Source organism: Carcharodon carcharias, chromosome 8 (assembly GCF_017639515.1).
Source record: "Carcharodon carcharias isolate sCarCar2 chromosome 8, sCarCar2.pri, whole genome shotgun sequence".
Classification (NCBI taxonomy): Eukaryota; Metazoa; Chordata; class Chondrichthyes; order Lamniformes; family Lamnidae; genus Carcharodon; species Carcharodon carcharias.
The window spans coordinates 70,386,580-70,399,177 of NC_054474.1; the positions used below are offsets into that span (position 1 = coordinate 70,386,580).

Genomic DNA, 12,598 nt, shown 5'->3' on the forward strand with positions numbered 1-12,598 from the left:
AGTGCTGCACACAGACTGTACCACACACAGACAGTATCACTGTCACTGCAGTGCTATACACAGATAGACAGTGCCACGCACAGGCAGTAACAGTCACCATAGTGCTATACACAAACAGTACCCCACACAGGCAGGAACAGTCACTGTAGTGCTGCATACAGATAGACAGTACTCCACACAGGCAGTAACAATTTCACTTTTGTGCTATATACAGAGATAAACAGTGCCATGTCCAGGCAGTAACAGTCACTGTAGCGCTATACACAGACAGTGTCACACACAGGCAGTTACAATCACTGCAGTGCTGTACACAGTCCCACACACAGGCAGTATCACTGTCACTGCAGTGTTATACACAGATAGACAGTGCCACACACAGGCAGTAACACTGTCACTGCAGTGCTGTACATCAATAGCCTCTAAGATCATAAGCAATAATAATTGGAAGCAGGAGTGTGTCACTTGGCCCTTTGAACCAGTTTCATCATTCAACAAAATAATGGTTGACCTTCTATTTCAACTCCACCTGACTTTTTTTAAATTTGTTCATGGTATATGAGCATCCTTGGCAAGGAGAGCATTTATTGCCCATCCCTAATTGTTCCTGAGAAGGTGGGTGTGAGCTTCCTTCTTGAACCGCTGCAGTCCATGTGGTGTAGGTGCATCCACAGTGCTGGTAGGAAGGGAGTTCCAATATTTTAACCCAGCGACAGTGAAGGTACGGCAACATAGTTCCAAATCAGGATGGCGTTTGACTTGGAGAGGAAGTTGCAATGGTGGTGACCCCATGTGTCTGCTGTCCTTGTTCTTAGAGAAGGTAGAGTTTGCGGGTTTGGAAGGTGCTGTTGAAAAAATTTGGCTAGTTACTGCAGTGCATTTTGTAGGTGGTGCATACTGCTGCCACTATTTGCTGATGATGGTGGATGGAATTAATAGTTAAAGTGGTTGATAGGGTGCCAGTCAAGTGAGTTGCTTTGTCCTGGATTATGTTGAGCTTCTTCAGTGTTGATGGAGCTGCACTCATCCAGGCAAGTAGAGAGTATTCCATCACATGCCTGACTTGTGCCTGGTGGACAGATTGTGCAGAGTCAGGTGGTGAGTTACTTGCAGCAAAATACCTAGCCTCTGACCTGCTCTTATAGCCACAGTATTTATATTGCTGGTCCAGTTAAATTTCTAGTCAATGGTAAACCCCAGGATGTTGATGCTGAGGGATTTGTTGATGGTAATGCCTTTGAATATCAAGATAAGATGGTTAGATTCTCTCTTGTTGGGGATAGTCATTGGCTGGCACTTGTGTGGTGCTAATGTTACTTGCCACTTATCAGCCAAAGCCTGAATGTTGTCTAGATTTTGCTGTGAATGTTACTGAACAATCATCAATGAGCATCCTCACTTCTGACCTTGTGATGGAGGGAAGGTCATTGTTGAAGCAGCTGATAATGGTTGACCTAGGAGGGACTTCTCTGAGGAACTCCTGCAGTGATTTCCTGGAGCTGAGATGATTGACCTCCAACAACCATACCCATCTTTCTTTGTGCTAGGTATTACCCCAAACAGCGGAGAGTTTCCCCCTAATTTCCATTGACTCCAGTTTTGCTAGGGCTGCTTGATGCCACAATTGGCTAAATGCTGCTTTGATTTCAAGGGCTGTCACTCTCACCTCACCTCAGGAGTTTAGCTCTTTTGTCCATGTTTGTGCCAAGGCTGTAATGAGATCTGGAGCTGAGAGGCCCAGGTAGATCCCAAACGGAGCATCGGCGAGCAGGTTATTGCTGTGTAAGTGCCACTTAATAGCACTGTTGGTAACCCCTTCTATCACTTTGCTGATGATTGGGAGTAGACTGATGGGTTGGTTATAAGCCAGATTGGATTTGTCCTGCTTTTTCTGGACAGGACATACCTGGGCAATTTTTCACATTACTGGGTAGACACCAATGTTCCACTTGTACTGAAACAGGTTGGCTAGGGGCACAGCTAGTTCTGGAGCACAAGTCTTCCGTACTACTGGCAGGATGTTGACAGGGCCTATAGTCTTTGATGTATCCCATCTATTTAATCAAATCCCCTTATCCTTTAATTCCTTTACTACCCAAAACTCTATCGACCTCTTTCTTAATATAGTCAACATCTGAACATCCCCAGCTCTCTCGGATGAAAAATTCTAAAGATTCATAACCTTTTGAATGAAGAAATTTCTCCTCTTCTCAGTTTCAAATGGCTGACCCTTATTCTGAAACTATGACCCCCCACTCCTCACCCTGTTTTCTAGATACCCCAGTCAAGGGAAACATTTTCTCAGCGTCTACCCTGTCAAGCCCCTTAAGTATTTTATATGTTTCAAATAGATCACCTTTCATTCTTCTAAGCTCCAAGGAATACAGATCTTGCCTACTCAATTTCTCCTCGTAGGACAATCCCCTCATCCCAGGAACTAGTCTAGTGAACCTTTGTCACATTCCCTCCAGAACAAGTATGTCCCTCCTTAGGTAAGACCAAAACTACACACTGTACTCCAGGTATGGCCTCAGCAATGTCCTGTATGATTACAGTAAGACTCATTTAATCTTCTACTCCCATCCTTTGTAATAATTGCTGACATAACATTTGCCTTGCCAATCTGCATGTTAACTTTCTGTGATTCACGTACAAAGACATCCAGAATTTTCAAAGCTCTGAATGCAAACATTCCCAAGTCCCTCGCCATTTGAAAATAATGTTCTGCCTATTTATTTTTTCTACCAAAGTAGCTAATTTCATACTACCCCACATTGTGTTCCACCTGGCACATTCTTGTCCACTCACCCAACCTGTCAGTATCCCTCTGGAGCCTCTCTACATCCTCCTCACTGCTTACTTTCTAACTTTGTATCATCAGAAAACTCATATACATTATACTCAGTCTCCTCATCTGAGTTATTAATATGGATTGTAAAGAGCTGAGGCCCAAGTACTGGTCCTTGCGATACCCCAATAGTTACAGCCTGCCAAGCTAAAAATGTCCCACTTATTCTTACTCTATTTTCTGTGAATTAACCAACCTTCAATCCGTATTACTCCCAATCCCATATGTCCTAATTTTGTAAAATGACCTCTTGTGTGGCACCTTATCAAATGCTTTTTGAAAATCTAAATGCACTATATCCCTTATCCATCCCACTAGTTACATCCTCAAAAGCCTCCAAGAGATTTGTCAAACACAATTTCCGTTTTACAAATCCGTGTTGACTCTGCTTAATCATATTATGATTTTCTAAGTGCCTTGTTACCATGTCTCTAATAATAGACTGTAGCATTTTTCCTACTACTGATGTTAGACTGACATGTAGTTCCCTATTTTCTCTCTGCTTCCTTTTTTAAATAATATGGTCATGTTTGCTACCTTCCAATAAGTGGGAACTGTTTTACAATCAAAGGAATACAGAAGATCAAAGGAATACAGAAGATCAAAGCCAATGCACATACATCCATAGACAATGCCACACAGAAGCAGTAATGCTACCATTGCAGTACCGTACATAAGTAATACCACACACCGGCAGAGGCTGTAACGGTGCCATGCACAAGGCTGGGACATGACCAGACATTGTAGTACCAGTACAGGCAAGGATAGTGGCTCCATGTCATTGTGTCATCATCTTTACATTGAATGAAAAATAAATGATTGCTGCAATTTTGGCGAGAATTCCTTTTTGTGTAGAGTGTATGCCAGAACGTTCCTCACTAACCTCATTAACTCTTGGGTTCAGAGCGACGTTGGAGGGTTTAAAATTCTCCAGAGGAGGTGGTCAAGCTTCCTGAAGGCTTCCCTGGTGTGCAGTGATCCATCAAGCAAGCTTTACTTTGATGTGATTCAGGACGTGTTTATGTTGCAGCAAGACCCTGATGACTGGACTAGTACAATATTTTATGCAGCATTTACCTCACAGTGGTAAGCTTAAACTGAACCCATATGCACAAATGTGGCTTTAAGCTCATACATACGCTTTTAGAGTCCTCTGTGTCAAAGCAGTGCTTATTAATAATCTTAGGAGCATTTAACCAAAAATCAATGGGCAGGTTGAAATGATGGGGCCTTGAATTCCCACACATCGAAAGAGAGAAAGAATAAAACTCGTGTGCACAAGAAGAGATGAGCAGATAGTAAAAAGGGGCAATGGAGAAGTATTCACACATGCAGAGGTGCAAGAAGGCATGCAGCAAAAGAAGGAGACACACACACAGAAATATTATCCCTAGTTTTAACTGGAAGTGAGTATTGGGCCTGCAGAGGGATTGTTAGGCCCTCTCTGACTTGCTGATTTGAGACCCGGCTATTTTAACACCTGGCCTCATTTAAATGAAATTGATGGTGTCCGGCTAATGAGTGGGAGCCGGTTGTGGTGGTAGGAGATGGCAGCTGGGGACTCGCAGAAATGGCTCATGGGAGTCTGATAAATTGTGGGGAGCAGTAGATAATTTTGGCTGGGAGAGGAAAGCCTGAGCTCTAGCACTCTGTGGGCCCGAGAAGTTCACACCTGGTCTTCCTGTCTCACAAGGACATCTTCTTCAAAAACAAATGAGTTATCTCATTGGCCCTCTTCTGAACATGTTGCTTCTTCACACTGGGTGGTCCTGGCGAGCTCGGTACTGAGTGCCAGACTTGACCATCCAGTGTTAAAATACAGTCCGGATGTGAATGATATCATCAGACCCCAATATTTAAATTTCAGTGTAGTCCATACCTGCCCCATTCTTGGCAGCTGTAGGTGTTAAAATCAGGCCTATTAAGGGAGAGATCAAGTGCAGCCTGGAGAGGTGGGAACGCATGTGCCAAACAGAGAATGATATCTGCTTCTAAAGTGTGTATATATGCATAGATAGTATGAAACATATTAATGTTTGTGTTTATATAATATTAAAAACACAGTGCCAGACACAGATGTACAAAGTGGCTAGGCTGACAGAGAGGGAGATGATGATGTGGGTGTAGGTAGAAGATAAAGCAATTTTAATATAGGATATTTAATTTCAGTCTCCACAATGACAGCTCCTTTGAAACTTTAACTTTGTTCCTGTGTTTTGTGTCAACTTTAGGAGTGAATCTATGACTGCGGTGTGTGTGTACAGCATCAAAAGCATCCATGAAGCCATGGATGGACCGTATGAAGAATACAATTCTGACTGTTCTTCTTGGATTCAGTATAACGGTCAAGTTCCATCACCAAGACCTGGTGCTGTAAGAACCCAAATGCATTAGATAAATGAATAAACTCAGACTGCTGACCTGATGGTCCAGCTAGCAAGTAACCAGGAAGATAACCAGTCTACAACTAACATTGGTACTCCTGGATTAGGGAGAGGGCAATAGAACCAGTATCTCAGCTTCTGATAATAATCCATTGAGCTCTGCTAAAAAAGCATAATTTGCGAGGTTAGGAACAAACATGGCTGTGATTCCCCTCCTGCTGGGTTGGATAACCTGCTGGCCCTTCCAGTCTATGCCTATGGATGATGGATGGCTCATTTAGGCGAGGCAATGACAAAACTATGGAACCAAACACCAATAAAGAGCCAAAGTATTCCCGAGATAAGGGAAAAAGCTAATGGCGAAAGATGGGTGGGAAGGAACAATTTCTAAGTTCACTCACAAATAGAGTAGAATAATAGAAAGGTTACAACACAGAAGCAGGCCATTCAGCCCATTGAATCCATGTCAGCTCTCTTTAGGAGCTATTTGCCTTTTTATCCCATCATCTAAGTTGTCAGTGAATACTGTAAATAATTAAGGCCCAAACATTGATTCTTGAGGTGCACCATTCGTCACATCCTGCCAGTTAGAGTACCTGCCCATTGTCCCTACTCTGTCTTATTTCTGCTCAGTCAATTTCTAACCAAGTTAATAATTTATCTTCAATTCCGTGACCTTCAAGTTTAGCTCCCAGGCTCTTATGAGGAACTTTATCAAATGCCTTCTGGAAGTCCATATAATTACCATCCATTGACATTCCCCTGTTTGCTACTTTAGTCACCTCTACAAGGAAATTGATACATTCATCAGGCATGACCCACCCTTTACAACTCCATGCTGACTTTCTCTGATCAGCTGAAAAACGTTAAGGTGCTCAGTCCACTTTATCCTTAATTATAGACTCTAACAATCTCCCAAGATGTGAGAATAGCTGACCTGTAATCCCCTGGATTCTTTCTTAAATAGCAGGGTAACAACTATAGTTTTATAATCAAAAGGAACAATTCCTGAATTGAGAGAACTTTGGAAGATTATAGCTAGGGCCAGCATATTCTCTAATTTTTTTATGTAATGCATGGCTGATTTGTTTAAGTGCATAGGCCCTTTAAATTTTTTTGCAAATGCAGTAACTTTAAGGGGCCGACTGGTGCGCAGCCTTTGTCAGAACATTAGGGTTTCTGATAGGCCGTGTAGTTGTGCAGCTTAGAGGGGAAATTGGTTTCTATACCTGCAATCGTCTCACCTACCTCCTTCTGAAACCCTGGGGTGGAAACTTGCCATTCTTTAGTAGCATTATTTTCTTCATTACTATTGTTTTGTTGCATTAATTTTGGAAAGACCCTGTCCCTAATTTAACCTTAGTTTCTTTGGGATGTCTGGCACACTATCCTCCCCTATACAGGCAAACAGACTCTTGTATGAGCGGAAACGCACTCACACATATAAAGAAGCAAGCAAACGGTGTCATATGAGTACAAATATACTCATATAGCTAGCTACTTGTATGCACATATGTTTAGGCACAAATATAACCTAGAAGGCATTCAGATACATGTAAATATACACGTGTGCATACATCGGTAAGTATACACCTATTTACGTATGGGTTAAATGGTACATTCAGGCGCACAAAGAGGTCCACAAACATGCTTAAATGATGTCTGTATCTCCACGGTGCCATAGTCCATCCAGCCCACGAAGCCCCTGTATCCGGCCCCTGTAGCCAGTTTCAAATTTCTGGTCAAACAGGTGGGTTTCAATGGAAGATTCTGCATGGAGCTACTCCTCCAATCACAGGCCATTTCTTCAACAGCAAATGAGGGAGAGAAAGTCTCTGATTGGAAGAGCAGTGAACACCGATATTGGTGAGTGTGCTGAGGGTTGCTGGCCCGAGGGAAGTGAGCAGTGGTGAGGGTGCAGCATTGCCATTGCTTGAAAGATTCAGGTAATTTTTACTCGGCACATGGCTGCAGTGTAGCCGTGAATGTGGCACCCCAGGATATATTTATTCATTCATGGGCTGCGGGTGTGGCTTGCTAGGCCAGCATTTGTTGCTCATCCCTAATTGCCCTTGAGAAGGTGGTGGCGAGCACAATCACATTCAAGGGGCCAATGAGCGACTTTCGGAATGGTAAGCTTTGGCACTGCAATAAACTGAATTTCAAAAAAACAGTTGACATTTATGGAAAGAAACAGTTGCTGAGCAAAAGTACAGCAATGTCATAGCAATAAATTGTTCAGTTAAAAATGTGAGAGGGTCAGTGTGTGTGTTGGTGGGGCGGGGGGGGGCGGTGGGGAGGCGGTGGTGGGGGTTTGGGGGGGTGCGGCTGAGGGGCTGAGGCCTGGGGAGCCAGATATGTCAGGCCCAAAGAGGGCGAAGTTGCGGTGGGCCCGGGGAGAAGGAGGTGCTATGGTGAGTATGTGGAAATGAGTGAGTGTGTTAGACTGGCTGTGTGTGTGCATGGAAGTGAGAGTGAATGAGTGGTGGGGGGTGCGGTAGTGCGAGAGACTGAGTGAGTGTGTCGGGGGGGTAGTGCAAGAGGCTGGGTGAGTGTAGGGGCGGTAGTGCAAGAAACTAAGTGAGTGTGTGTGGGTGAGTGTGAGGCACTGAGTGAGTGTGTGGGGGTGAGTGCAAGACTTTGAGTGAGTGTGTTGGGAGGGAGTGTGAGGCCCTGAGTGAATGTGTGTGTGTGTGTGTGTGTGTGTGTGTGTGTATGGGGTGGGGGGGGGTGGTAAGTCTCATGATTCTCATTCACTCTCACCACCACACACTAACACATACACACACACCCACTCTCAGTGGGTGAGGGTGAGTGAGTCAGTACCTGAGACTGGGAGTGAGCCGGACACACACACACACACACACACACACACACACATATCTCTCTCTCTCTCTCTCTCAGCAACTGTTTCTTTCTATAAACCTCAGCTGTTTTATTGAAATTCAGTTTATTGTTATCCCAAAGCTTGCCTTTCCGAAAGTCGCTCATTGGCCCCTTGAATGAGAAAAATATGCAAATGTGACCCCCTGAACGAAAAAGTTGAACAACCTGCCATAGCCAGTCTGTGGGCCCATCTAAACCGCACGTAATCTACGAAGCCTTTTGGCTATTTGGGCTAAGCTGAAAAAGGGCAAAAGTGTAACACTGAAAATCCTGAACGCTGACCCTTCTCCGTTGTTTTTCCTGTTACAGTGTATCACTAACTGGCATAGGAACCATTCAGTTGAAAGCTCGCTGCTTTTGCCCGATGACGTGCTGAGCTTTAGCCGAAGCCATCCTCTTGTGCACCAAGCAGTCCACCCAATCAACAATCGACTGGGGCTGGTGACCAGAAATGCACAGTATTCAGAGATCATCGCACTGCAAGTGAACTCATTGGATGGAATTTACGACGTTCTCTTCCTAGGAACAAGTGAGTCCGTCCAGAGTCGTTAGGGAAATGGCCACTGCAGTTTGGGATTCTCAGCCAGTGAGTACAGTGTGCTGACAACCAATGAAGGTGACGATTACAAGTTAGTGCAGGATTCTGTGATTCAAAAGCATATTCTGTTGTTCCTTCCCATGATAAAATCATCCAGAACTTGCACTGTGATTTTTCTGTGACTCAGGACTGTTGATACCATAACTATTGGACTGAGTGTAACAACACCACAAAAATTGTTAGCATTTTTACAGTTAAAGTAAAAGTCTTCATGAAGTAAATATGTATCTGGTTGGCAAATAGCTTCTAGCTCTTTGAAATGTATTGTAACCGAGCTAACTGGTAGCCTTGAATGAGTCGACTAGTGAGAATTCCATGCCCTATTATCGCCACTAGCATCTTGCACCTACAAATTATCCTAACCGACCTCCCAGGTCAGTACCACGGTCAACCGGGTCAGCACCAGGTCAACTAGGTCTCATCTAGAGATGATCCAATCAGCCTGCAAACTAAACAGACAGCCAGAGCTCCAACACTAGCCAGCCACAGTTCTGTTGTTCCAGCCACCATGAGGAAGCTCTGTTTCCCTGCATATGCCTTCAGTCCATAGCTGTACAGCACTGTCAATTTCTACACTGGCTGGGGAAAAAACATTCTTAAGGAAGATTAAAGAGGGTAAATGATGTACTGCTGAACCACCAGACAACACAGATCGCCGGCCTATGTTGAGGTAGCTGCTCTCAGTTGGAATGGCAGTAGAGTTGGTAGTTTCAGCATTTCAGGGCTGGGGAATAGACGGGGGGCATTTATAAGACTAGGTGTGAAAGGATTGGAGTAAGGGGAGTGGGAGATCATAGAGATGGACTGCACCACACTTTGTGATCTGTCGCCTGGCTTTGAAAAGTTGGTTTGTTGAGAAGCTGAGAAGCTTGTTTACATTTAGAAAGGGGGAAGAAAATGGAATTCTATGAAAACAGCCAAAATAAATTCCTGAATATTTGCAAAAAGCAAATAAAATAAAACTGACAGTTGCTTCAAAGCTAAAAGGAAACGTAAATGTCTCTGGCATGGATCCTTTGTTAAGAATGGATGAAATTACAGACAGAGAATATTTCAAAAAGGAACAGAAACAATGTGTGGAATATCGTAGATGTGACGGAGATGTCGTCTGCTGACTGAAGGGCTGGCCAGAGCCCAGTGCTGTCTCTTCTCAGGAAGGCCCACTGAACCACATGCCAATCAGGCAGTGGTAAGGCCACCTGCAAGGCAGCTTCTGTGCTCAGCAGCACCACAGGGGAGGCTGTGACTGCTGCCGGAAGATCAACCCCAGCCCCCCGGCAACCTGGGAATCTCCGAATTGTGGAACAACCCAAGACTCGGGTTAAGTAATGTTGGGGGGAGGGGGGCGAAGGGGGCATGGGGACTTTCATGGGGTGGGGCATGGGGGTCAGAAGCAAGGGTAGAGGGATGGCTCTCAGCAGCCACCCCATCCCCAATGTCCAGTCCCTCGATCAGGCCCTGAGTGCCTCTGATTGAGGGAATCCCTCTTCCCCTTCAAGGTGACAAGCTGACGGTACAGTTGTAGCTGCTGTGCATACCGCATGGTGACAGGCCTGCCTGCAGCTGCGTTAATTCTCATGGAGGCAGAATGAGGACCTTAAGCGGTTGTTAATTGACCTCAATTGGCGGCATGGCAGGAAGCTCAACCATGGGCCGTCCCACCCAGAACTTAATTCTGGCGGAGACGGGAAGGTACGCCATCATCCCGCCTAAGTACATGCCCATCCCGTCTCCAAGTTTGCTACCAGCAAGAGCACAAAATTCCGCTCTGTGTTTGTGTTTTCCTTTATATAAATTAACGTGCATTCGTTTAATCACTGGAGTCCTGCTAGATGACCTTTGATATTCCAGTGATCAAATGTGCTTTCTCTTCTCCCCTGCCTATTAGAATATTTGAGTCTGTGGGTGACAAAAGCATGTATGAGAGTTTCAGCAGTATATGGGCTGAGGTAGGTGGGTAGGTTGGCGATGTTACTGATTTGGAAGTAGAATGTCTTTGTGCTAGATAGGATATGGGATCAGAAGCTCTGCTCTGGGTTGAATAGGATGGCAAGTTTACAAGCACTTCTTCGGTCTGAGATGATGGCTGGTGTGGCAGCAGGAATCAGTGGCAATGATACGCAAATTTTGGCTAGTGCTGATGGATTTGGTCTTCTGATGTTTAGCTGGAGGAGTTTCAGTGCATCCAAGACAAGATGTCAAACAAGTCGTCTGACAGCCTGAAGGCAACGAAGCGAATGGAAGAGGTGGTGAATGGTGGAACAGGGTATCATCAGCATACACTATGGAAGATAGACAAATTATGGACAATGTTGCCAAGGGACAATCTGCAGATGAGAAAGAGGAGGAAGCCAAGGATAGATCCTTGCAGGACTGCAGACTGAATAGTGCTGGGATTGGAATAGAAGCCATTTATGGAAATGCATTGCTATGATCAGATTGGCCTGAGTGGAACCAAGCGAGCTCAACCCCACTGAGCTGGACATTGGAGGAGAGGCTTTGGAGCAAGATGGTATGCTTGACTGTTTAGGTTGAGTAGTATTGCTCCAGTGCCTATATGATATTTCTTCAACCCTTTGGCTTTGTTTTATAGATTGCATAAACTATCCCCTATTTTTCATTGGCAGGTGATGGACGTTTGCACAAAGCTGTATTGATTGGTTCCAGCAGTTACATCATTGAGGAGAAGAAATTATTCAAAAATTCTCAGCCTATTCGGAACCTTGAACATCATCAGGTATGAAAACAGCCACGAGTCTCAGTTTCTATATAACTACTTCTGAAGTTGTGAGATGTAAACCCACTGACCAGTTTATTGCATAGAATATACAGTGAAGAAACAGGCCCTTGAGCCCAACCAGTGCATGCCAGAACTAATGCTCCACTCATATTTCCTCTCATTCCTACTCATCTAACTCTATCAGCATAACATGCATCTATACTCTTCCCCTCAAGCACTCCCTCTGACACAGGGTTTTCATCATTTTGAAGATCTCTAATTGGTCTCCCCTCAACCTTCTCTTTTCAAGAGAAAAGAGACCCAGCCTGTTCTTCCTTACCTGAGAGTTGTAACCTCATGGTTCTGGTGTCATCCTTGTACACCTCCAGTGCCTCTATATCCTTTCTATAATATGGTGGTCAGAATTGTACACAGTATGTGGTCTAAGGATCAATACAAGTTCAGCATAAGTTCTTTACTTTTCAATTCTATGCCTCTAGAAATACACCTAGTGCTTGATTTATTTATTACGGGCTTGTTAACATGTATTGCAACTTTTAGTGATTGGTGCATTTGTGCTCCCGGATCCCTTTGCTCCTCTATCCTATCTAGATTCTTAATTTGCAAATAATATGTGATCTCCTTATTTTCTTAGATAAATGTGAGTATTACATTTTAATATGTCGAAATTAATTCCCCAATTATATGTTCATTCTTCAAGTCTATTACTGGCCAGAATTTTAAGCTGTTCCTGTGGGCATGTGCCCAACCTGGAATCGCGCGAGAAGACACCTATCCTGGTGTCATGGTGCTCACAACATTACAACTGGAGGGCGCGTATGGGAGTTGGATGCACACCCTGTTGACAATTAAATGGGCAATTAAGCCCAATAAGGAGCCACTTGTCACCGCTTTTATGCAGCCTTCCACTTTTACGGTTGGCGGACAGACCAAATAGCCAGATGGCCTTCACGTTTTCACTACAAACTCCATCCAGGGCAGGATGAAATGTCTGGGTTAAATAAAATAAAGGAAGACATTTGAGGGTTGATCTGCTATGTAGCCTGCTACCTGGTGCGTGCATTTACAGTATTGTCACAGTTTACAGCAGTTTATTGAGCTCATTTCATTTTTATAATCCGGCAGCTCCACAGCAGCCATCAGCC

At 44.3% G+C, this 12,598-nt stretch overlaps 1 protein-coding gene across 1 annotated transcript in view; it reads left to right on the forward strand.

The window, feature by feature from the left end:
* Positions 1-12,598, forward strand: part of LOC121281450 (semaphorin-4B-like) — a 108,883-nt gene that overhangs the window by 67,565 nt on the left and 28,720 nt on the right. The window contains exons 8-11 of the mRNA XM_041194396.1: positions 3,750-3,931; positions 5,077-5,218; positions 8,425-8,644; positions 11,341-11,450. Coding sequence (XP_041050330.1) covers positions 3,750-3,931; positions 5,077-5,218; positions 8,425-8,644; positions 11,341-11,450 — 654 coding nt within the window. The remainder of the gene's footprint in view (positions 1-3,749; positions 3,932-5,076; positions 5,219-8,424; positions 8,645-11,340; positions 11,451-12,598) is intronic.